The following is a 26,972-nucleotide window of genomic DNA, read 5'->3' as shown; positions in this document are numbered from 1 at the left end:
AAAATATGCCACCGTAGTGATTTCAATTATCATGTTAAAGTACACATTTTATGACACCAATAAAATATTTCTAAATACCCGGTTTTTTCAGGTAACTAAGAGGAACCAGGTTACCATAAATCAATGCTTAATATCGGCTAATGCCTCTCAGGGAACATAGGGTCGTGTCCAAAATTTTCGTCGTGTTTTTTTTATATTTGGTATAAAGAAACATGATTCCTCATTTTAACTTTTATTACATGTTTTTAAAAAATCGGAAGTTTTAGGGGGATTTATATTTGAAAATCGAATGGATTGTATGTGCTGATATGCGTTCCAGTACCTAAAATTTTATGCATTATGCGCTACCGTCAATGATTGCTTGCAATAATGCATGGTGAGTCGCTACGATTACTCTTAAGCTTTGCCACTACTTCAAACCCCCCTGAAATCCTCCTTCCTCCGAACGTAATTCATGAATCATCCCCGTCCCACTTACGGAGGGCTGGGTATTCCCTCGGGCGGACAATGGAAGAAATCGAAATCTGAGTCTCCAACGAAAAACGCCAGTCACGACAAAGACTTCAACTCAGACGTGCCCGACGCAGATATCCACCTCTCGCCAATCTCGATTCTTTCGCGAGTGATTTTGAGAGCAATCACTCATCACCAGGAGCCATTCACGTGTTAAAAAAGAAATATATTTCCACCTCCAAGCCTTTATAATATGACTACAAAAGAATAAAATCCCCGTAGCAGACATGATCATGTTTCTAGCTTTCTGTGGGCAGTCCCAATCAATCAAAATTCACTCTCTCCGTTAACAACTCCCAGGGATGATGACGTAACGCACCCTCTAAGTGGTTACAAAGTGATATGGATGTTTTTTTCTGTCCCTTTCCCGGAAGGAAAACTCATCAGTTAATATTATGTAATAATTTAGATCTACTTTCAAACTTTTTTTCTTCCCGTTCTGGACATCAAATTTATCCCTGAGATAATACTTCCTTTCAAACTAGATTTAATTTAATACTCAGCTCTTATTAAGCCCGGCACATTATCTTCAGAGATTTCTGCAATAGAATAAAGTCACAATTCGAAATAATATTGCTAACCTTTTCGGCATTCATAGCGGCAGCCAAGACTGTCATTCACAAGACAAAAATCTCTCAAAATTCGGATTTCGAACTCTGTGGAAACTGTTCTTTGAAAAAAAGATTTTAAGGGTATGTTTTTACGGGAACTTTTTTGTGGCTTAGCTAAAATATGCCTCACAAATATAATTGTAAAAATAAATGGTTCAGATGGTTCTACACACAATTATGATTTCCGATTAATTGCGATGTTATCAATAGGGCTACGCCTTTAAATTTATGGTTTAAAGTGGTGAACTGTCGGTGATTTTTAATCCAATTCCAATTAACCACAGTGTAAAAATGTTACCCACTGTTTATACTCCCTATGGGTAAAATAATTTGAATAAAAATAATAATTGATAGTGAAAAATAAGTAGGCATTTCCGATTTTTGACTAGTTTATGTATGAAGAGGAACAGGGAAGTTTAAAAAAATCGTACTAGGTGCACTTAGAATTCCTAAATATAAAATCCAACCAAAATATAACCTCGAAATGAAGGATTGCTACCATTAATGTGGTGCATGTTCATTCATAATTTTCGTAACGATTAGATAAAATCTAGCTTCTAGTCATTAACAATGATAAACTTACTCAGAACGTATTGAAACGCATGCCTCCAAAAATTTTCTCCATTGCTAAAGGCGATGTTTCCTTCAACGCGCACAATTTTTAGGGCCCTATTGAAGAAATATGTATTTTTTTGGTGTCAAAAATACGTGGCCTCGTATAACTAACGAGGTTGCCATTAAAGTTCATGGGTCAACTTATGTGTTAATACAAGCTTACAATATTTATTGCCACTCCAGAAGCCGTATACTGATGGACAGAAAGTCGATTTCCACTTAAAAAGAACTGGTTTTCGTAAGAATTCCGTTAAATCTTCTAAAAGCATTCGATGGAAAAATTTGGCAATAATTTGGCTCTTTTAGCTGGTGCAAGTTTTCTACGTCCTAATATTTCCTATGGCAGCCGAACTTACTCGTTACTTTTCTTAAATAATTCATTAGAATTGGAATTTTTAATCGTCCAAGGAATACTAAGCAATTCTTTGCAACGAGCTAGAGGTATCAAATAGTTTATTAGCCCGCTGAACCGGGCTTTATGGTAAGTAGGTATGGTAAATACCGCGGTGGTAGAGCTAATACCATTGAATATAAGTCTTAACACTGGATATACCTTCCAGCAATAAAATCATACCTGAGCAGTACTTGGCAAACAGAACTTCGCCAGAAAATCGAGTGGGTCCTCAGACAGCAGGTGAATGTGGTGAAGTACCGGTGATTTCCAATTACCGGTGAATCCAATTCCAATTAACCATAGTGTAAAAATATTACCCTCTAACTTAATGACTGAGAGAGCGTTGCATTTTTTGCACTAAAACCACATGGCCTAAAAAATATGGGCTCCGTCTCGCATTTTATATGTATTTACATAAAAATTAACGATTGAGTCTAATCATGGAGTAAATAATTCTCGAATTGATGAGGTGAAAGATTTCATAGATTTAAATGGTTACCTATTTTATTACATATATAAGCTTCGCATATCTGGGAAAATACCCTTCCAACAGGTAGAAGTCTATCATTTTTCTCATATGTTGCCAAACTATGCTTGAACACCATGAGAATTAAAGTTTAATATGAAAGAATAAGGCAAAACAGATGAAAGTTAGGCCATTGCCAGCTGGATACGACTCTTCCCTACACCCGGCTAGTTCCTTTATTTAGTTATATGCGGTTACAGTAGTTTAAATATATTATCAGGAATCTTCTCAAACTAATATTTCCGTAACAAACGATTTTCACTACGGTTTAGTGAATATTTCCGATTACAATGAATCACGTCTTCTGGACTTCATGAAAATTAATAATTCTATCCAAGCACTCGATTATTATATCCTCTTCCAAGAGAGCAATACCTCTTGAAGTAATTCTCCAAATTATAAATAAAAGGATCTCAGTGGTTAAATGCACTGCTCTGCTCGACATAAAGCAACAATAAGATGTGCTTATCCCGTGGACGTTGTATTAGCGCAATAAGATAATAAAATATAATAATATAATGCAAAATGGACAAACTAATGCACTAATTCATTAAAAAATTTCTAATAAGTCAACAAAGGGCGCCATGGTGTTACCAACATTCTGAATGACCAAATATTGTAAATAGATCACAAATTTGGAAGGCCCAAAATAATTCAAAGGTTAGGAAATTTTAAGTGAGGACACACATTGATTAGTGTTTCTAACATAAATACAAAATTAAAGAAAAATAATGTTATATGAGTGGGTGAGAAGGTATTAGTGATTTATTTTTTCTATACAGAGTTAGGCACAGAAATTAGGTAAAGAAAACAAATGAGGTCAATTAAATGTTTAGTAGTGTATGTATTTGATTTTCCGCTCGATGTCAGCATATAACAAAGACTCACTCGTATCCCATGGTAACCAAGTTTTTTTCATATTTTTTCTTACACTTAACTGTACCTAACACTGTTTAGAAAATAATCTCTTGCACCCCTTGGCTTCTCACCCTCTCATATGTAAGTATGGTTATGATGTAAGTATGGTTAGGATGAATTACCATGTGGCGGACCGTAGACAACTTAAACGCAACGAAATAGGTCTTTAATTGCAAACTAAATAGGGAAGTCCTACTTGAGAGGGGATACGAGATGGGTAAGTAAACAAAATACTCATTTAATGAATAAGAGAGATGGAAAATTTACACAAATTTATTTAATAATGTGCGACGCGTTTCGGCCTTCAGGTCAATTTCAAGTTCAACGTGAGGTGTACAATTTTACTTGAGAATGACCTGACGGTCGAAACGTGACGTATATTATTAAATAACTTAGTGGAAAATTTCCCGTCTCTCTTTTTTATTAAATTAGGATGTCATTCCGCTACATCTCGTCTGTCTTACAAGGGGAATACACGACCTTCGCATCGCCGATCGAGCTCAAATTTTGCGAATCGGTAGTTTATGGGTACAAATGTAATATGCCGAAGCGAGACGACGCACTTCTCGTAAAATTCCGAGAAAAAAGCAATTGAAAATCGTTAAAAATGAAAGTACGCTATATAATCTGTTTTGAACGCACATGTTAAACAATAGGGCGTCAGCCCAGTGGATACGGTGTCCGACTGTGGAGGTGAAGGTAGCGAGATCGATGCTCGCTCAGGGAACTTTTTTTTGTGTTAATTTTTAAAAATTTTATTGTTTAAATTTTTAAAGTTCGTTTTCTTGTCTTCGTTACTACTATGGAATATATTTTTAAAAGAGTTTTTTAAAATATTTAAATCAGGAATGGATCAGCTTGGGATTAGGAACTGAGGATGAAGGGTGGATAGAAACCCGGCGTCGGCATTAGCCTGCTCTTAACGAAAGGCGCCAAGGGGACCACGGCTTAACGTCCCATCCGACGGACGGTGTACTGCACAACTAGTGTAATCCACATTACACGCAGGGATTGAATTTAGGAATGCCCCTTAATTCTTTACCGAGATTTGGATGTGGAAGGCCAGTACACTACCTCACCACTCCAGTTAATCCTTTATTTGCAATTTTCAGGATGGAACTCATCATAAAGACATGCAAAGCAAAGTGATTTGCGGCACCACGAACAAGTAGAAAAGGCGTTTTTTCCACAACTGCAACGACTGTCCATAATTTCTGAAGGAAAACACACGTCATTTACATTTACGAAAAATTGTCTCGTGCCAGCGAGCTTCGAAGCAAACATGCATGTTCAATAATTTTCCCGGAAACATATAATGTTATGTGGGTACTTGTATAACCTGTAATAGAAGAATCGAATAATTGGAGAAAGTTATGCAAATTTTTTCCCTTTTTCGCGGCCGACGGGCATGAGCGGAAGGGGGTGATGTATGTGTATTTATGACCGGAATCACCTTTTTATGTGTTTGGTTTGTTTTCTGTTTTTGAGTTTATTTGTTGTGTTTTATTTGTCTGTGAGAATGTTTGTTTTTGTTTTGATTTTTTTTTGCTGATTTGATACTATGGTGAGGAGAGATAAATAGTAGATTGTTAGGCAGAGAGCCATCTTGGAGTGAATGTACATAAGATAAGGTGTGTCAAGTGATATTTTCCTTTGGTTTAATCGCTTTGATACGTTAGTGGTACACACTTCTTTTGAACATAGAGACTCTATCCTTGGATATTCCTACGGATGATTCGTGTGTGTGGCACTATTGCTGGGAGCTGCTCATCGATAAAAATTATATTAGCTGCGAACCACGCGTTCAACATTCCGATAGATCAGCCATTTCTGCTTGTTCGTGGTGCCGCAAATCACTTTGCTTTGCATGTCTTTATGATGAGTTCCATCCTGAAAATTGCAAATAAAGGATTAACTGGAGTGGTGAGGTAGTGTACTGGCCTTCCACATCCAAATCTCGGTAAAGAATTAAGGGGCATTCCTAAATTCAATCCCTGCGTGTAATGTGGATTACACTAGTTGTGCAGTACACCGTCCGTCGGATGGGACGTTAAGCCGTGGTCCCCTTGGCGCCTTTCGTTAAGAGCAGGCTAATGCCGACGCCGGGTTTCTATCCACCCTTCATCCTCAGTTCCTAATCCCAAGCTGATCCATTCCTGATTTAAATATTTTAAAAAACTCTTTTAAAAATATATTCCATAGTAGTAACGAAGACAAGAAAACGAACTTTAAAAATTTAAACAATAAAATTTTTAAAAATTAACACAAAAAAAAGTTCCCTGAGCGAGCATCGATCTCGCTACCTTCACCTCCACAGTCGGACACCGTATCCACTGGGCTGACGCCCTATTGTTTAACATGTGCGTTCAAAACAGATTATATAGCGTACTTTCATTTTTAACGATTTTCAATTGCTTTTTTCTCGGAATTTTACGAGAAGTGCGTCGTCTCGCTTCGGCATATTACATTTGTACCCATAAACTACCGATTCGCAAAATTTGAGCTCGATCGGCGATGCGAAGGTCGTGTATTCCCCTTGTTAGTTACTTTTAACAAAATGCTCCGTAAAAGCACTACCAAAATCTATGTAATAATAAATTCAAACTATATGCTTCACGACCCCTTATTATATATATATATATATTTTTTTTAAATGACCCACATCTCGTGATTTAAAAAAAAAATATATATATATATATATATATATATACAATGTTTTGCAGAAATGCGATGCAACGTAGCACATAATATGAAAGTTTAAAAACACAGTCACCAAAAATAGACACAAAATAAAAAAGAAAACACTCACACGAAAATTAAACTGAGAGACTTTCGCGGTTGTAGCCCCGCCCCAATACACCCCTCCCTCCTCCCATCACCTTTTCCCCTTTTGCCAACACACTCCTTTTTCCAAAACACTCCTTCCCACCTCATTCTCTCCTTGACTGATGAAGCGGCTACAACCGCGAAAGTCTCTCAGTTTAATTTTCGTGTGAGTGTTTTCTTTTTTATTTTGTGTCTATTTTTGGTGACTGTGTTTTTAAACTTTCATATATATATATATATATATATATATGTAATAATAAATTTATTCTTCTACTTTGGCTAATGTAGATTTTCAGACGATAGAGGCAGCCCCCTTAAGCGATGGGAGAGGCATTCCCATTTCTTCCTACTAAACCATCACCCATTACGGCTTCACTCCATCCATGGTCACTTTTAAGAAGAGAAAGTTGGACTCGGCACTTCCAACAGACTTAAAGCCGCTGGGATGAGGGAGGGGACGCCGCCTATCCTCCAGCGGGAAGGAGGCGGGGTGAAAGATTGGAAATGTTAAAAATTTTAACGAGAGGGAGGACTTGGGGCTTGGCGGAGGGAGACGGCGGAGTCGCCGGGAGGGATGTGGACCGAGTGTCGGTGGGAGGGGATCAGAAGTCGGCGTGAGTAAGTACTCCTCCGTGGGAGCCCCCCTATAATGGAGGAAAAGACTTTCTCCCGAATGCGCCCGGAAGAAACCGGCGTGACGGGACGGTCAGAAACCAGCGGGCTCCGTGCGAACTGTTTGAAAAGGAGGAGATGTGTACTGCGGGGGCGAATGGAATTGAAGGAAAAAAATGGTCCGCGTTTAGTTACGTCAAGAGTTGCAGCCGAGGGAGATTAAAAAAAAACATGACGGACGCAATGCGGGAGTGACTATACGGCATGCTTTCGTCCACGCGAATAAACGGGATTTTTTTTGGCGTTGGGTTTTACCAAAACATTCGCGCGAGCAAATATGGAGTGGCTTTATGCAGTTATCTATATATTTTATGGATTTTATTTTCTACTTTACAGATTTAAAAAATGAAAAAAGTGATAGGGTATTAAGACATAAAACAAAATAGGCAAAGACAGTGGTAAACTGAAAGGCGGTTGAAGACAAATCCGAGGACAATTTTGACTACTTTTTTTGTTTTTATGCCACATAAGTATAATTTTTTAATATTTCCTACAATAATGCATGTAGACCAGGTTTATCATAGACCTTAGGAAGGAAAAAACTATTTCCGAAATGTCACGACACGTAGGGCAAACAGTTATTTCATTTAATCAAGGTTGAAACTTCTGAGTAACGAAATAAAATTACGTTATTGGAGTCACGAAATACGCTATTTACTTATTCATTCGTTAATTAAGAAAGAAGAATAAACAAATATTGTATTAAGTATTAAAATATTTTCATTAATTTTCTAAACTGATGGGCTGATAGTTATGTCACAGTAGATTGTGTTTACATTTTTGTGAAAAAAATATTTCGTTACAAAGCATTAAGATTTTGTGCACATTAAACTCCAATGATATTTAAAAAATAATCCTTTTTCTTAAAACTTAAGCTGTATCTTACTTTTCTTATTTTGTTATGTGAAGATTTCTGATGCTATGAAACACCGTCTTTGATCTAAACTGTGAAGCATAATCACATTCCGTAACTTAATGGTCCCGTTTCACCGGCGGGAAAATACTTTTTTCTTGAGGATACAAAAACCTAAGATAAAAAATATTCACGGTCACTGAATGCGGTTGGTTATTCACGTAATAGTTAGAAAATAAGAATGGATTCGGACCCCTTTGGCGAGATGTATCTAATCTACCACCGCAAACGCAACTCGGTGTGCCAATGTCTAAATGGAACTCGAAGATAAGCAACCCTGCTCGCTTTAAAGTTCGTTTTCCTTCGATCCCGTCTTATTATTTCGTCCGAGGGACGTAGTTTCTCTTTTCCTTTTTAACTGTAGGCACGCCTAAAAACACGCACGCCACCGTAACTGGCTAAATAATGTGACTGTACTGCTGCATTTGATATCTACTAGCTTCAAACGTAGTTCAGTACTCTTATATAGAGTTTTTCTCGATGTAAATTATCTCGATTGGTTCAAACAAAATCCCTCCGGAGACCAAGGTTTTATAGCCCGTCCTACGGACTGAATCCTGCTGTTTTTAACTATGTATTTTCAATTGTTGTTACATATTTGTAACGACAGTTACAAATCCATATCCGTTTACTGTTGTGCTCCAGTCTTTTTATGTTGAAAAACCTTGGGCTTTAATATAAACTTTTCGGTGACAAAATTGAACGTTGGCCATTTTTGCGAAAATTATTCAAATCAAATCTCAGTCATATTTTTAATTGTTGATAACGCAGAAAAATATTTCTGCGTCATCGACTGTGCAGACTTTTTGAGACTTTTCACGCTTATTTCAGCTTCCAAGCTCGAAAAAAAAAACTGTCAACTTTGGGCCAGCTTTATTCGATTTCAATCCACTATGGCGTCATTGCGTTATGACACCGAGAGTCATCTAACAGCGAATAAGCTCAATTCGAGTCAGCTTCCTCCTCGAAGGCGGTAGGTAATAAGCCGGCATCACTTTCTTTCCATCACACGAGAAAGGCATCACTCCCAACCAGGAAGGATACGTGAGGGTTACAAGGGAGCAAGTGCTGACTCGGTCTCTACTTCTTTTTTCGCGGAAACGGAGAAAACCGACTCGTCCAAGCGCACCAATATAGACTTCTCCCTCCCAGAGGAAACGCTTGCGGCAAGCGTCACATCATTTGCTTCACTGCTGTGCCAGATATGAATCGCTAACTGCAGAAAGGTATAATGTCCAAGTTGGACGATTTATCTTATTTTTATTGAAGCTGTTGCCAGGTACAAGACTAGACGTTTTCTACGAAAAGGAAACATGTCATGCTAATAACACCGAGCATATGTTTCGATGAAATGTTTTCTTTTAGTAGTTTGAAATAGTTTCTGAAATGCTAGGTGCAAGACTCAACGTTTCCTACTAAAAGGAAACATTTCATCGAAACATATGCTCGGTGTTATTAGCATGACATGTTTTCTTTTAGTAGGAAACGTTGAGTCTTGCACCTAGCATTTCAGAAACTATTTCAAACTACTAAAAGAAAACATTTCATCGAAACATATGCTCGGTGTTATTAGCATGACATGTTTCCTTTTAGTAGGAAACGTTGAGTCTTGCACCGAGCAACAACTTAAGAAGAAAAAAGAAAAATCGTCCAACTTGGACATGATGCCTTTCTGCAGTTAGCGATTCATATTGGAAGGCGGACAGGAAATCCCACCCTCAATCGAAGAAAAATTCTGAGGATGGTTACTTCTTTATTCTCGAAGGTTGGCCGGAATATTTGGGACTAATTATAATACATCTTTTCTTTGGACCAAAGTTTCTCGACCTATTTATTAAAACATCAGCAGGGTTCTTAAAAATTATTAATCGGAATTAATTTTTCCTCTTTATACAATCTAGGCTTTACAAATGGAATTGTAGTTGGGTAATCCATCAACTGTATTACGAAAAAAATATTAGTTAAAAGAATTAGCGACCAATCTCTGGGAAGAAATAAGTTATTATGGTAAAACGTTGTCATGACAAAAAATTAAATCGAAACTTGAAGCACGTTCGTGGTGGAAGGGCTCCATATTCATAATGAAAGGTACTTTGTTTCTTACACAAGTTAAAAAAAAAAATATTTTTTATGACCGGTTTCGGCTATTACACCATTATCAAATACCTTAAATAAAATACCGTATTTGATAATGGTGTAATAGCCGAAATATATCATAAAATATAATTTTTTTTAACTTGTGGAAGAAACAAAGTGTCTTCCATTATTAATAAAGACGTAAAATATTTCTTTCTGGGATTGGTGACTCAACACTCTTAAACCCTTAACTATATATCGGAATTAATTTTCGCCTTCATAACATCGAAGACTGTACGGATATACATATCGTATGGCGATTGTATGAATAAACACAACGCTTACGGTAATTTTATAAAAATATATTTGCGAAAGTTTAAATCAAGTGTTTCTCTTGAATGGAATTGTAACGGCAACGTCAACCTTAAGAAGGGACGCAATCAGTACAACACCACCAGGCCAACCGCATCGTCTGGTGAGCTTCCCGTCTCTGTTAAGTAGGTCCCTATCCGTTGAACTAGTCCCCTTTTACCGCGACACGCTCCGCTGTTCGCGATCGGTGCTCCCTTCCCGGAGCTTTCATAACGGCGGCCCCTCGTGCTTTCTTCCGACGCGCGGTGGAATGGGAGCTGTTGTCGGAAGGCGGCTGTGATGTAACAAACGCGCCGTGATGTCGATGAGACGTAAAAATTAGGTCTTTTCCTCGGCCGCATCCATCCGAGACCAGATTGTCTCTCGGCGAGGGCTGTTTTTCCTTTCGACGGCGAAGTGAGCGACTCAGTTTGCCCAACTACCATAACAATGCGTTGCAAAGTTCTTTGGAGGCATTGTTTTACGTACGGAAGCTACACTTCGCTTTGAGTGGACTTCTGTCTTTTACGACAACGAACCATTATTGACCGACGAAGAAACCTCTTAGGTTCAAGCGATGTTCACTCATTCAGTGTTTCAACCCGAAGGTTGATTTGGATGGGTTACAGTAGAGCTCATCATCACTGGTCAACAACCGTAAGATCGGTTTGACGAAGCTCTCCGATTCATTACTTATATCGGCTAATCTTTTCACACCTACGCATTTATTCTTTTTCACATCCTTCTTAATCAGATCCTCATATTCCATTCGTGGTCTTCCTTTTCCGTTCTTGCCATCTACATGTCCCTCGATGATTGTCTTCATCAGGGCATCATGTCTCAAGATGTGCCATATAAGGTTGTTCCGTCTTTTTGTCAAGTTTTCGTGATGCTTCTCTACTATCCCTCTCTTCTTAAGGCCGTTTTACACGGTACACGGAATTGCGCAGTCTGACGTACGTGTGAAGGCGCAATCAAAATTGCGTCGTGTAAAGCGGTGAATTGCTACAACACATGCGAGAATGCGTGGATGCGAGACGGCAAAATAGCTCCTGTTCTAATTTCGTTCATGCATTCGCGTTTTTCCACGCCATTTTAGAAATTAATGCAGCTCTAACCTGCGCAATTCCGTGTACCGTGTAAAACGGCCTTTAGGACTTCCTCATTACTGACTCGGTAGATTCATTTGATTCTCATCATTCTTCTGTATCGCCACATTTCGAATTGCACCACCCTTGACTTCTCTCCTACTCCCTTCGTCTATGCCTCACTTCCATTAGAGCCATCGTCATATCATATACTACACTCCCTAATATCTCCTCAGGAGTGTGGACGGATCACGTCTTATCCATTCGATTAACGCCAAATTATTTCCGCCTATTCCTTTCATAATCGGCCGCTCATTTCGCGGACGTACGACATTTAAGCACGCGCTAAACCGCAGGCCGTCGCATTTTCATTTTCGCCCAACTACGCACGCGTTTCGAAACGAAACGAGTGTGTCAAAATATATAATGTCGGGGGATATTTGGTAACTGCATTTCATTGCGAAATTATATACGACGCTCTTGCGTTCATTGCCGAGGCAGAGCCCCGTTCTGGTGTCTGCGGATTGTAAATAGGCATGAAAGATTGGAAATAATAATGGGAAATCCGCGAAGGGGCAAACTTATAGCAGTTACGAAAAAATACGAAATGGGAAAATAAAAACACATCGAGCCATGCCGGAGTTTACCCAATTCGTTTAGGGCCCGTTTTCTTTCAACTCAGCACTGTAAGCTATTTGTGCAACCATTCACCCAGTGCAAAAACTCAAAGGTCGGTTTGAATATGTGTGGGTCGAACTCGACCCATACTAAATTACGGGTATGAGGATTTTACGCATCCAAGAGTGAAGTTCAGACGTCCGCTATTTTTTTCCTCTTTCGACTTGAAAAAAGAGGATTTTTGTTTTTTGATATCCATATTTGAACTTAGGAACCTACTATTTTTAGCCAAGCCATCTACCCTCCAACCAACTAGCGTCTCCAAAGTTATGCGATAGCTAAAAATTAACTAAAATTAAAAAAAGATGACATATTCGCGTAAAATCGTCATAAAAATAAAATTACTGATTAAGATGAACACTTACGTACATCGTATCGTGCGAACTCATCCAGTGTTTCAACCCTAAGGTTAGGATGGTTAGTAAGGGTAGTGCACACCTCAGAATAAGCTACAAGCGTTTAAATTTTACAAATTCATGGTGGTGAGCCAATTCCTTTTTCCTTCTTAAACTGGCATTTCAATGATTTTGTGTGTTGGGGACGTCCGAAGGCTTCGTTAAATATTTAAACCAGTGACACTTCTGTCAGCAGCATAGCGCTCTACCCACTAGGCTACCACGCTTCCTCATCGTAGAAATTATGGTCAATAATTTACGCCATACGTTAGTTCCCTGAGGTAACGTACCTAAAAGGGATTATTTCCCTTCATAAGAAGAGAAATGATGATTTTCCGAAGAAACTGAAAGTCGTAAAGGACATAAAGTTAAACTCTTTGCCAGCCTATGCATTTTCACAATAACAATGTCATCAACCAATTCTTAAGGGGATACTTCCTTAGACAACGCCTCCTCTTCCTGATAGTAATATTTTCCTTCTGGTTCTTCTTCTGGCGTGTTGCCAGCCCATTGAAGGTTATAAAGTTTATTCCACAATAATTCTCACTTTCTGCATTCTATTTACAGCAAAATCGAATGTCTTAAGTTTCCTTCGGTTGATCATCGAGCTGCGTTTCTCAGACTAATTAGAAAAGCGCATCTTCCCTTTCAAAATTATAATCGGCATCTTAGAAATTATAAGAGAGCTCTTCATTTCTTCATAAAAATAATGAATAAAAAAAGCTTGCTAAAGATCAATAGAAAAGCAAGCCAAGCCAGCGATTGCATTGATGATGACACCTCACCTTACGGTTGAAGGACTATCATCGAGCCGCGTAAAAAAAACGCTACGCATGGAGTTTAAATGAGTTTCTTAAGAGTCGTCTCCAAACAATGAGTCGCAGATTTCCGGAAAGCGTTTAATTTTCCCTCTAACATTTTTACATTGACTACACTTGAGGGAATAAAATATCCATTTTTTGTGACTTATATCGTATGAACATGTACGACACTGCTAATTTAAACTGATAGTAGTGTTATGTATGTCGCCCCCTCTTCTAGATGTAAGTATGAGGGTGGAAGCTGTCATTGTGCTTTATGTGTCCAGGAGGCTGGCGTGGGAGCGTCAGGGGTCACGCTTAGAGTGAAGGGGAGATTTTAAGGCCCAGCTGCCCATTTCTAGGTGGTCTGGTCCACTCGTCAGGCGTCATAATTTTGGAAGACGTCCTCCCAAACCGTGTTGGGGTTTAAATGTTAAAACAGAGGTTTCGCTTATTGGGCCACCGGCACAATGGCCGAATATTGCAGTTTCTCTCCCTAGGAAACTGTTTCCGTGGGAATCCTTCGCAAAGGACCCTTCTCATGCCACCCACTGCAGCCTCCTGGTCCAGGGAAGCGTATAAATACCCCAGAATTTTGGTACTCGGGGAACAATCTGCAAGGTGCAGCCGGAGGCTCTGCTACGCTCCGGCCAGGGCTAATTAACATCTTTTAAAGCCAACGCTTGAGTTTCTACTCTTTGGTGCCTATACCCACTCTTCGAGACTTCGGCCTAGCCACTCGGGTCGGAGATCTTTATTGTTTATTCCACGTTTTGTTCTGTCTTTCGGGACACAACAGTAGCCTCCGAATCGCATCCTAATCAGCTTGTACTTTAGCATAGGTTCATTATTTGTAAATAACTTTATCGAACAATTATCTTCACTCCATATTAAGATTTGAGTGTAGCCAGTCATCTATATCTTCCGAGAATGTCATTTACTTATGTAAAATAAGAAGTAAATGAGAGCTAGAATAGAGTAACCAGCTATTATTTTTGGGACCACAATACGTTTTTATTCAATAAAAAATTATCCTTTTCATAGTCTTAAATGTTATCCGTTCTTTCCGAGACATTGTTCGGTAAAGTAAATCCTGAATTCATCAGCAACTTAGGAATGGCAATCATCGAATCACTTCTTTCTCTAAAAATATTAACTGTCCACAAAAAAACTATGTTCAAAGAACTTGCCCAGCCACATATGAAGTTGTCTCACGGAGTTTCCGAATAATCCCTTTGATTATAAATTTGTAAAAATCTCATAAAGGTAAAAAAAATACCGGATTGTCGCTTAAAACAGATATCTCATTTATCCGCCACATTTTCATGACCAAAATTCAAGTTTATTATAAAAATTATGAATTCCATCAGTTTCACATGCATAGTATACTTCCACTGTACATCTTTCTAGAGAGAAGCGATTTCTCCAAGGCGCTATTAAAGGAGTACCAAAAGTAGCACAGATGTCGGTGAGAATAAGTTTTCTCTAGAAAATCTAAAGATCTCGCGTTTAATAGTTTTTTCACCGTTCATGGTTAAGATAGATGTCGTATTCCTTCCATGAGGGCCATGTAATGCAAGAGTCGTTATCAAGGAGAGACATTTTCATTTTCCGCTTAATTAGAGCAAGAAAATCATATAATTTTCTACCGAAACTTTAGGTGAAAAGACGTTAAACGGATGAGACGAATAATTGGCTAGCATGAGTAGCATATACAGGTGCTAGCTTTTATCAGTTGCTTAAAATCTATGGTATTAAGGAGATACGGCCTACTGGCGCTGAAGATAAATTGGGAACGGGCTGGAATATCACATCTCCGGGATGTGGCCACTGGCCTTAGCGTGAGCGAACATTGCACAACATCAAAGGGCATCGCAACACTTGGGAAAATGATACGAAGAAAAAATAAACACCCCATCTTGATATAATTTTAAGAGGACGCATCAGTCCCTCTTGACCGGACGTATAATCAGAGATGCCGACTTGCAAAAAATATTGGGGGGGCCCAAACCGGGGACCTTTCCCCGGTAAATTTTATAAGTAGTGAATTTTAAGTTTTTTAAGCATTTTAGAAGAGTCAACATTAGAATCCTGATCACTCGAATCTCGATATCTGGACACTCCGGGGAAAATCGATAAGCCTGGCACATTTTTTCCTCACATCTGTAACGAATTTTTGGGGGGGGCTCGGGCCCGCTAAGGCCCCATGGAGTTGGCGCCACTGCGTATAATGTCTAATTTGTAATAAATAATTTGTTTCAAACATACGCTATCATCAATGGATACTTAAGGTTCATGAAAGTTAGTATTAGCCTCCATCTCAAATACACAAATTTTACATCTGAAAAAAATTCAAAGGAAAAACCTTCACTGTTGAATAAAAAGCATATTTTGACAAGGTTCCACCTTGTACGCGTTGATATATTGAAGATGATAACGTAAATTATGTACAAGAAATCCGTTGCGAAAAAAGACCAATCGGACAGAAATAATACGTCCTCTTTTACGCCTATTCCACACTCAAATGTAACTTCACAAAATGGATATATTTTTCAGCTTCATCTTCACGAACTTTATTCAGTTGGTGCTAGTAATCAATCAAACAATAAAAAAAAGCTATAGAAATATGTCTAAATATTATAACTAAGTAACTCACGTGTCTCGATGGCTTGCTCATTTTCTTGAGACGTCACCACTGCAATTCCAGCGAATAAACACAAGACGAATAGATTCATTTTTATCCTTTGAAGCATATTCAAACCTGTGTGGAAAGATTGAAATAACTTTAAAACAATAAATAAGGAAAAAGGGACAGTTTATTTTTTAAAGAAATTACGAAATAAAGTAGTCAAATATATATTTTCCTATAACTATTATTTCATTTTCTTTGCACATTTCATTTCATTTTTCTAGCAAAATCATGGTTTTCATTCATAGTTTGACACTAAAATTTGGCAATTGCAAATATACTCCAAATCATGAAATACCGTCGATATATCTCATCATTCAGCACGGAAATCTTTGAAAAAAAGTCTAAGAACGTATCATTCTGCAAAATTTGAGTTGGTGTATCAATAGGATGCCATTACAATGGTATGAAGTGAAAAACATTTAAGTTTTACGATAAATCTTCAACATAACTAAAAATAATCGAGACTTTTAGTTTTTTCTTCCAAATTATTACCATTCTGCTTAATTTCTGCTTAATTATGAACTTTATATATGATAGAACTAATTCATGCACTATAAAAGCTCAAAAGCATCAAACACAGCATATATATTCATACACTGCTTCTGACTGTGAATCTGTGAAACTTATGTTGAAAAGTGTAACTAAGAAATGAGCGTAATAATTTGCATTATAAATTTCCATGAAACACTTTTAATTTTTCAAACCAAACTCAAAGAATAGGTAATTTCAAATTAAAATATACTTCTTAAGAACAGAAAAAGCCAAATTAGTGCGAAAATTTTAGAGAGGCGAGTGCATTATACTTTTAATCTACATTCTTCCAGGCTCCCTTTCCCTGAGCCAATTTTCACTAAAAAATTGATTCATGCAGATTTACGCCTAAATACACCGTCAACCGTCTTCAAATTGATTTGATGTTAAAAAGCTTTGCAGAATTCATTGATAGAATAACAATCAACTTGTAACTTTGACGACCTTAATAAGGTTTGCAACCGACTAAGACACTGAAATTCACTACCAGACATAATTTTAATCACTGTCTCAGTGAATAGTTTATCCCCATAGTGAGTGTTGATAGGTGAAAGTGGAGACCACGCAGACTAATTTACAGCAGTGTAGATTACACACATTCACGGTATGAGCGGCAGTTCCATTCCATATGCTACCTCACACTTAGAATATCCTTCGGTCATTAGCCAGGCGCTTTACCCGCTACGATTCTACGCTCATCATAATTTTAATGCTAATGCAAAAATATGAAAAATTGTATACTGAGTAATTTCATAATGGCTAAGTGTCGAAACCAGTGGCTCATATGCATAAAAGATATAGAATGCAATGTGTTCTCCACCTTATCCACTGCTCCTGTTTTATCTCGCGGGCTGATGAAACTTAAGGGCAAATCGTACGAGAGAGACGACACCAAAAAGAACCAGGTCCACTCTGAATATTCCGGAGAATTTCAAGCGAGGCGAAAGTGAAATTGAATTCTCGATTCTAAAAGAATCCCGTTTCTCAGCATCTTCCGCGTGTCTACGAGAACAAATACTTCGAGTATACAAATATTAAAGTAAGACAGTGATATTCCACTTATTTTTATTTACATTAAATTCTCCCCAGTTTAGATTCCTTCTCTTGCAATTACGTCATATACGCAACGTACGTAAACTATGTCAGCCTCAGTGGCGGCGGGTTAAAGTCCTTGCCTAACACACAAGAGGTCGCGGGTTCGGATCCCACCGGGGTAGGTTGGTCCTATCGAGGGTATGGATATTCGTGTTCCTTTAGTGGTTAAGTTAAAAATTCTGAAAAGGTCAATGGTACTATTTCCGCTGGTAAAGGATGTATTAAATAAAATAAATTATTAAATATCATCCCGTCCAATGGATACATACACCATGGTAAATAAGCTTGTTTTCCCATGATACTGGCCTACATGGGAAGCCCCCATACCCCTCAAAGGTTAGATAGCACATCATCTCAAAACCAACTACCCCATGAGCCTGAAACCAACTACCTACCTCTCAATCTTCCAGAACTTAAGTTATTTAATGTGTCCAGCTGCCCAACCTGGTTAAATAAACTACACTTAACCTGAAACACTCAAGTTCTTCTTTTTAATGTTAACTGAAACACTCAGTTTTCAACCATCCGATGCACATATAAATGACTGTAATCGGGTAAAAATTTTACGCTAGGGCGACTATTTATTTATATTGATTTCCCCCAAAAAACCTTCATTCGCCCACAAATGTTTCCTCAATGTCACTGCATGAACATTATATTTTGGACGGATGTTTGAAGATTTCGAAACGAAATACGATCCAATATTTGCAATTAATTTTTGTATTCATTTGATAATCATACAAATAAATCAAAACCTGTAAATATTAAATAAATTTTGAGGAATATAGACCTTAAATGGCCCATATAGTACAAATTATCAAGAATTTAAAAGAGAAGACGAGTAAATACGAAAATTTCGATTGCTAGGGCAATGGATTGGAGAGTAGATTCAAACCAATCTCTGGATGTTGGCCTCAGATTTCAGAGACCATAATATTTGAAATGTTCTTGTATTCTCCGATAGGCATTTTAAAAATCACATGCAAGTTTCACATAGCTATACTGCTAGCTTCGTAAAAATAATGAAGACAATATTGACGACAGTAGTGCGTGAAAATGTGGCTTCCCTATCAAAGAAAATATAGAAGAATCCAAATCCATTTCCAAGATTTTAAAATCTCAGAATTTTCAACCAATGACGTTGACGGTGTATAACTTCATTTTTACGGTCATGTCTAATTTCTACAACCTAAACTCTGTCAACAAAGAATTCAACTGAACACGCGACAGAATCCATTCCACGTGTTTGCATAGCGGAAAGAAAAGGAGGAAGGCCTTTCAAGTTATCTTGACCGCGGAGGTATGAACCTTGGCAATAGATTTGAGTCGTTTCGAGACACACGGGAGAGAACTCCGTCGAGGTCTCCTCGACGATGACTTTGCTTTCACTTGACCCAAAATCGGAGCCGAGGAATCACAGCGGACACCACACACGCGAGGGAACGCATTGCCTCGAGCACGGCCGTCAACAGTCAATTATTTTCTTCTTTTTTTCCCGCCAGATTTTCCCAAACCTCACGGGAAGCTTTCCAAAATTAATAGTTTTCCCCGCTTTTTTTACCAGCTTCCGGCGTAACCTTGACTATTACAGGGGACAGAATGATGGGCGAATGGTGTGGATAAATGGGAAAATATATAGTTGCATATATTTTGCGCCAACGAGGAAGAGATATTATTAAGGGAGCAGAAGCAAAAACAGTCGAATCTGTCAGTGGCGCAACCGGAAGTGAATCGAACGTAGCCTCGCCGGAATTCTAAAAAACTTATCTCATCTTTTTACATCGAAAAAAAATTATTACGTGACGATCGGGTGTTGTAATTCGTTATGGAAACATTTTCGGTAGTCAAGGTCATAGATTGTATCAATTGCTTTCATGATCAATGCACCCCTACTCTTTGCACTTCGAAAATATTCCAACAAAAAATCTATGGCGAAAGGGATGTTCCCGTCTCCGGAAGCATTTTTCTGACGGAGCAGAGACATGACTTCAGAACGAAAATCATGACCGACTTTCTATCGCAATTATTATAATTAGACCAACGACATTTTAATAATGTAGAAAATATGAACGTTTACCTGTATCATTAAAATGAAACAAAATTAGATGAAAAAAACAGGTATACCGATAGCTCTTACTCTGTAGTTACACATTTTAAAATCTGAATTTCGACCACATTCACCAGTTGGTGTTAACCATGCAAAAATATTCGCTGGCATTTGTGTGATTGTGGATTTTATTAATTATGGTAGTAAACATTTTCTTCAAATACTGTGGAAAAAACCTCTCTTGAAACGAGACTCTTATTATTCAGGGTTGAAGAATTCTTTCATGAATGAAATATTTGGTTTTATGGAGACTTTTAAATGAATGAGAATAATTATCATTCCATTTTTTGACACTTAATGATAATCTCATAAAGGGCATTAGGAGAAAAAGTTACATAGCTAATCCAGATTGTCCATTTTTAAATATCTCTTTACGCTTTCCAACAGCACAGATCTCATTTTCCCAGAAACACTGCCACGAACTCGTTTTTTATAACCCTTTTATGATCGCTATTTGTCATTCTTCATGACTTTCTGTTCATTTGTCCTCACAATAATTGTTATAAATACGAAATATTGAAATATAAATTCGGCATCATTTCTCCTTTAGTAATGAGACCCAGAAATCGAGAGGGAAGGAGGCTTCTATAAAATACAAAACTGAGAACCAGTTCTCTATGAAATGTAGCTACTCCGATTCCTAGCACATTTAAGAAAAGATTATTTTTTGGAACTCAACCCCATTGCCAAGTATATTTCCCAGCAAGCTTTGTTTTTTTTTTGCTTTCAATCATAATTAATTCAATGACTCAATAACTAACGAAAATACCGAGACAATCGAGTCTAAAACATTATCTACTGATGCAAATAGTGCTTAGACAAAGTAGTTACGATGTATCATTACAGGTGGCTTATGAAGGAAGAATGTAGAAAACACGATTAAACTCGTGGAACGTCAGCGATGTGTTAATGGTAGGATAAGAGATTTACTAGAAACTAATACCACGGCCATAAGCATAGCGGTTTAAGGTAACGTAAACATAATTCTTTAATTGCCTCTACACTCCTGGAATTAAAGTCATGTGAAGCGTATATCTACGCAAAAAGTGCAATAATTTGCTGCACTCACTTCGCAACTGCATGATAGCATCCTAGCTTACCCGATAACCTCGACCCACTTTCTTCCATCTCGCAACAATTTTTCCAAATAGAACTGGCCATCTTAAAAAAATTAGCTAGTCCCTCAATTAGCACTTTCTCCCAGTGACTCGGTCAAATTAAGCCGTAAATTACATAAAGTAACATTAATAGTGTGAGTAAAATTACATGTTTCTCCAGCTTTTCGCCAAAATTACACGTCGATTATTCAAATTTTGTCTTGAGCAGTGGAGACGACCATTTTCAAAAATTATCAATTCACTCAAATAACACTTTCTCCAAAGGTACCATCTGATTATAGCATATATTACGTATTTAGTTAAAACATCAACTCGCCGCAAAGAAGGAAAAAGTCCAACCTCATCCTCTTTAATTTTTTCACATTTCGAAAATAATATTGCCCTAGTATGCAATGAAAAAAACATCAGTTTCCAAAAGCGTAAAATTACTGATATGTAAGTTGAAGGACGTCAAATATGGCATATTTTGAAAAATTTGAGTGCTCCCTCCCACATGTAAACTACTATAACTGTATTAACGTAACGTAACTCAAGCAATTAAATTTACAATTTTATGAGTAATACTAGAAATATGTATAGATTTACAAAAATTTCGGCTCTGAATGATTGTTTAGAATGAATATTTCATTGTCTAAAAATAATTTTTTTTTAATCGTAAACACAGTAAAGTGATCAGACGCCAATTTGGCATCAAAAAAGGCTTGAGGATATAACAAGAAAACAACAACAAAATTAATATTATTATAATTTAAAAAAAGATTAAAAACGTCTAATCTAAAATTTTCACATCGCCAAACTGATTTCTTTAGCATTCGTTGATTTTCAAACGAATTTTGTCTACTGAAGAAAATCTAGATCGAGGATGGATAAATAAATTTCTATACGTACGTACGTATAAGTACGAGCATTCGTATTTCACAAAGGGAAGCATAAAGTATTCTTCGTTCTTTCACAACTCACTTCCCGTGCTTGCTACCTACCCTCTGAATACCTATCATTTTTTCAGTTTGTCAGCGCACCATGAAAAGAGCACTGAACTGGAGAGAACAATGTATAAGATAATTCAAGCGTCATCAAATAAACTACCTCACATATCCTTGACGTTCTCAAGCCTACGTCTGTAAGCGATACATGCCATGTATTTATTCCAACAACCCTTTCCTGTTATCCATATCGTTCGTATTATCAAGTAAATTAATTACATCAAATGTTGCTTTTACTAAATTTTCTCATGTGGCACCATTGAGAAAAATTGATAAATAGCTTAGCCTAAATTTTCAATTACTTGGACACGAATAGGAAAATTTCTAAACATTGATCGCCTGTGCAAGAAATTGAGTATGCAATACGTTTTAGGGTCACGTTCAAAGAATTCATGGTATGGTTACATTTATAGTCGTGTAGTATGATAATAGGGCCGATTATACTCATTCTGAATGTTTTAACTATAATCTTCCGACTCTATATTTCCGTATTAGCCAGATCATGCACCCATCGATTGAAGAGAATACGTATCTCCGAGAATAGAATTAGAGAGTAGAGTACCTTCAATTACTATAAATTATTGAAACATCGTGGGACTCCGGTTGCGTCAGACTCATGCCTACGCTAGTAATATAACCAGCGGAAAAACGTTAGCGATAGCAGAAAAAATTCCCCATTCACTTTCTAAACCCTGATTCGAGTAGTGGTAGATGAGCTATTCATAAAATCTCCGACTCACGACCGATGATCCACGGTGTTTTAATAATTTAGAGTAATTGAAAGGGCTATACTCACTCCATTCTCGTTCTCCACAACCGATGGGTGCATGATGAATACGATACGGAAATGAAGAGTCGAAAAAGCCTTGAACGTACGAGAAGTAAGGTGAACGATGAAAGAACGAGATACGAGTAGTGAAAGTAGTTTTGGTTACCGTCACGCATTCTGGACGGGAAAAAATTGAAATACAAAGCATTGGGAGCCAAATATTTCAGACACGCTCGGTGTAGCGTAAGGGTGTTAATGAGTGACTGGGGCCAAAATATTTCATTGGAACGAATTTTTTAATAATACCCGTCGTGAACAGTCATGGTTCGATTTTTACAGATAATACTACTGTGAAAATATTTAAAATATATTTGTTCATCCACGCATTGGATAACCTTCAATTGATTGAACCTCGTTTGAAAAAAAATCAGGATTTTTATATGCGGATTAACTTTTTAAATTACACAAATATTGCAAAATTATTTATTCGGTGTAAAAAATATGCAATACATGATTCTTAATATTTTTTTTTAATTTTTGCATTTCCCTAAAATTTTCCAGTAATTCCCTCAAGCCTGCAAATTCTTATCAGTCGCATAATCAGGGAGAACTAGTTGTGATTTTTAGCCGCTTTTTCGGAATGAACGCTATGTGAAGGAAAATTTTATTTGAGGATATCAATTACAATTTGTAGATGGCATAAATAATGGCCCCGATGAAATCCTGAGATTACCATCAAAATCATGAGAAATTTCCCCGAGTATCTCATTTTAAATGCATAACAGCTGGAAAAAAAAGCTGAGTGCCGTGCAAAATTTTCAATTTCAAGATGAATATAGTACAATTTCGTGCTAATCGATTGGTTGGAAAACACGGCTGGATAAAAAAAATATTCATGCATATGCCGTAACACGTTAGGCATCGACGTAGCTTTCACCGAAGAGAAATTCACTTTTCACCGGAAAATAAGGCGTGGTGTACATAAACAGAAATTATTTCCTCGTTGACCAGGTCTCGATCTTGACTCCTAAGCTACGATTATACCGGAAGCATGTTTTTTTAATGGAGATAAAGTTCTCATCAAAACAACTTCTGCGGCATAACTCCACCAATACTATAACCAGGGGGAAACACGTTAGCGATAGTAATTTGAAAAAAATCCCCACTCACTTTCTAAACCCTGATTCGAGGAGTAGTAGACGAGGTATTCATAGAATCTCTGACTGTGACTTAACCGATGACCACGAACGCAAAAAATATGAACAGAGACGTTAGAATGACATTCAGGTTTTTCAAAATTGAAGTCAATTTTCATCAAATCATTAAATTGATATTATAATGAACATATGGAATCCTCATATCACACATAAAACTCCGAGGGAAGTAAACCGCACAAAATATTTTCCTCGGTTGGTTTCTATCGATATTTTTGCAAATATTAATTTCAATTAGAAGTTTGCGCTAAAGAGTATAATAAATTTTTTACCATAGCATACAAGGCTTCGTGTTTCAGGATTGCCAGATGATTCATGCAATAGCACTCTATTTTCCGTTGATCCGAAAATATTTACACCCTTATCAAATGTATGCAAAATATTATGTACAGATGAAGATAATTGCTCAGCAGGTCCCCTATGGGTATGCACCGAAAAAATCCTAAATCCATTTCTCTACGTAAAGAAGAATCAAGTTGTTAAAACATCATGACTGAGGAAAACTCCTTCTCGAAAACAATATCTGCAGATACTTAGCATATCACACCAGCCATTAAGGAAACAAAATCACTGCTACACTATTCTTGCATGTTGCACATGTTTATTAATGGTCTGACCCAGGTTTCGACACTATACACTATGTAATTCTCAAAGGCAGTGTAAAATGTTGGAACTGGGTCAGACCATTAATAAAATTGTGGAACATGCAACATAAATGTATCTGTTATTATGTTTCTTGTCACACAGTTCCTCCAAATATCGTCTTCCGCCTCAAGTTGGTCAGCCATTAAGTTTCAGTATAATGTCTTAATGCATCAGAGGCATGTCTTCACGTAATGAAACATCACGAGAGGACACAATTTAGTTTCCCACAATACCTTCGATGTAAAACTCACAGAGATAAACAGGTCTCGAGAATTAACTCGAGCAGATTTTCTTCTCTACGATGATCACGTTGGGCACAGTGCGCTGTTGGAAAAAATCCTTCTGGTAGGGAAGAGTCGATCCACACGAAAGAAAGAGTAGTAGGGTTCTCCGGAAGATCTAAGCTGGCCCTCTGCTTATCGGTATCACGATCGTTGTGCGGCACGACACCAGCTGGTAGGCGGGATTCCCGACTATCCTCGCACCGGTACCGTCTTTGGCGGAGCACCCGAAGACTACTGATGTCTCTCTTCACTTCCAGACTGTCCCAACTGCATTAGCAAAGCGACAAAAAGGAGGGAGAGGGTGAGTTTGGACAGCCCCTACCTATAAGGTGTGTATGGTAGGGGTTGGGCGGGGAGGGAGATGAGGGGGACGAGGAGGGATACGGTAGGGGAAGGGGGGGAGGCGGGTGGGTTGCAGGCGTGGGGAGGGGGAAAGTGGTAGGAGAAGTTGGAGGTGGAGGTAGAGGGAAAAGGGGTATGGGATTGTACGCAGAGGGGTAGGAATACGCAGGCGGACCCAGATTTTTTGACAGTTTACGTTTTCAAAAATTGCATCGAGATGTGGGAAAAACCCAATTTTTCATTGATAATAGAAATCTACATGTGGAAACCGGATATTTGTTCCGTTATTATGACAAAAATGTCACAATTAGGCCATTTTCCTGGTGGTAGGTTGATTAAAACTATTGAAAACATCATAAAAAAACCTTGAAACCTACTTCTTTTACCGATTTTAAAAAATACGGAACTTTTTCGGGAAAGGGTCAATCTTTCCAGTCCCGTATAGTCATGCTCAATAAACTGGAATGCTTTATATTTTTCATTCATAATCGTAAATTTAAATAATGAATACAACGACAAAATAGAAGCGTATAGGTATTAAATATGACGAAAACACTGAAAAAAAATTTGCTTCAGGTATGGTTAGCTTAAGCTTTTGAGAACAAATTTCATGATGTCATTTTCTGTAAAAAAATAAATATTATTCACGAAAAACTCAGATAGAAGTCAGTATTTAGTAAGCGCTCCCCTCTCGACCATTTCTAACATTCTGAATGAAAATATAGTGGTAACACGTGGTTCTCACATCCACAGAAATACCTCGCGCTCATGTATAACATTTTAATTTAACATAGCCTTACTATGTTTATACATTTCAAAATTTTATTGGCCTACCAAATTATTATCCTATCCGCTTTGCGCTGCAAAATACATTATAATTTCCTCTGCCAATATTTCAGCAGTTCCAAGAAATTATAAAATAAATAGAATTTTTTGCCGTGTACACGTTTGATTTTGCAGAAAACTCTACTACACAAAACACTAATAAATTAAGAGACGGAGAGAATGAAAAGTGTAAAGAGACAGAGAAGCCGGCTGTTTTGATAATCGAATGGGCACCAGACACAGCTGACCTGCGATAGCGGCCGCAGGTGAAGATTCACCGTCAGTAGAATATTTATTTCTTCGTAACACTGAGATATCTAACACTCGACATTCATGTGCTTAGTGCCGCCCCGTGAAGGGTTCTGCATAAACTCCAATAACTACAAACGCGAATTAAGGGAGTCGTCTCAAAGCCTACCGCGGGTAACATCCGCAGTTCACCCACAGTGACGCAATACATATTTAAAGAGAAAAAGTACAACGTTCACATACATAGGTAGTATCATAGGGTAAATATGGTATTATACATGTGGAGGCGGCAACAACATCATGGAGCATATTTCACAACGGTTAAAGTCATTTCACAACCAGGTTGTCAATTGCGGAGTTTTCAGGATTATACCAGTGAATACTTTTCCTCAGAGTATATTGAAAATTTTTATGTACTTCCCAGTTCCAACGCTATGTTCCGAAAAGGGAACTCAGGATCTTTCCCCGTAAGTATGCCATTTTTCATGAATATTGCTCTAGAGGAAGTTACTAAAATTAGAGGTCAAAAATAACACACGTCCTGTGGGACAGTCTGTATAGGTACTTGGAGGAGGCGACAAACAGCATAGGCTATTTACGCCATTAGGAAGGGAGGAGAGCATATGCCTGCTCTAACCGAACGTCGCCATGGAGACCACGGCTTATTGGCCCATCCAGCGGACGGAGCGCTGTACTTGAGGTGCACTCCACACAGCTCTCAATCAGGGATTGGGATCTATAG

General features: G+C 37.8%; 1 protein-coding gene across 1 annotated transcript in view; it reads right to left on the bottom strand.

Annotated features, from left to right (window-relative positions):
* LOC124160831 (protein takeout-like) overlaps nt 1–25,089 on the bottom strand; it is a 36,667-nt gene extending 11,578 nt beyond the window's left edge. Inside the window, exons 1-2 of the mRNA XM_046536921.1 lie at nt 24,782–25,089; nt 16,033–16,137 (exon numbers count right to left, since the gene is read on the bottom strand). Of these exons, the coding sequence (XP_046392877.1) occupies nt 16,033–16,129 (97 nt within the window). The 5' untranslated portion in view covers nt 16,130–16,137; nt 24,782–25,089. The remainder of the gene's footprint in view (nt 1–16,032; nt 16,138–24,781) is intronic.
* Between the last annotated feature and the right edge of the window lie 1,883 nt (nt 25,090–26,972).

The sequence above is a fragment of the Ischnura elegans genome, chromosome 6 (assembly GCF_921293095.1).
Source record: "Ischnura elegans chromosome 6, ioIscEleg1.1, whole genome shotgun sequence".
Lineage (NCBI taxonomy): Eukaryota > Metazoa > Arthropoda > Insecta > Odonata > Coenagrionidae > Ischnura > Ischnura elegans.
Note: the sequence above shows the minus strand (reverse complement) of the source record. Positions and strands in the feature narration are given on the sequence as shown.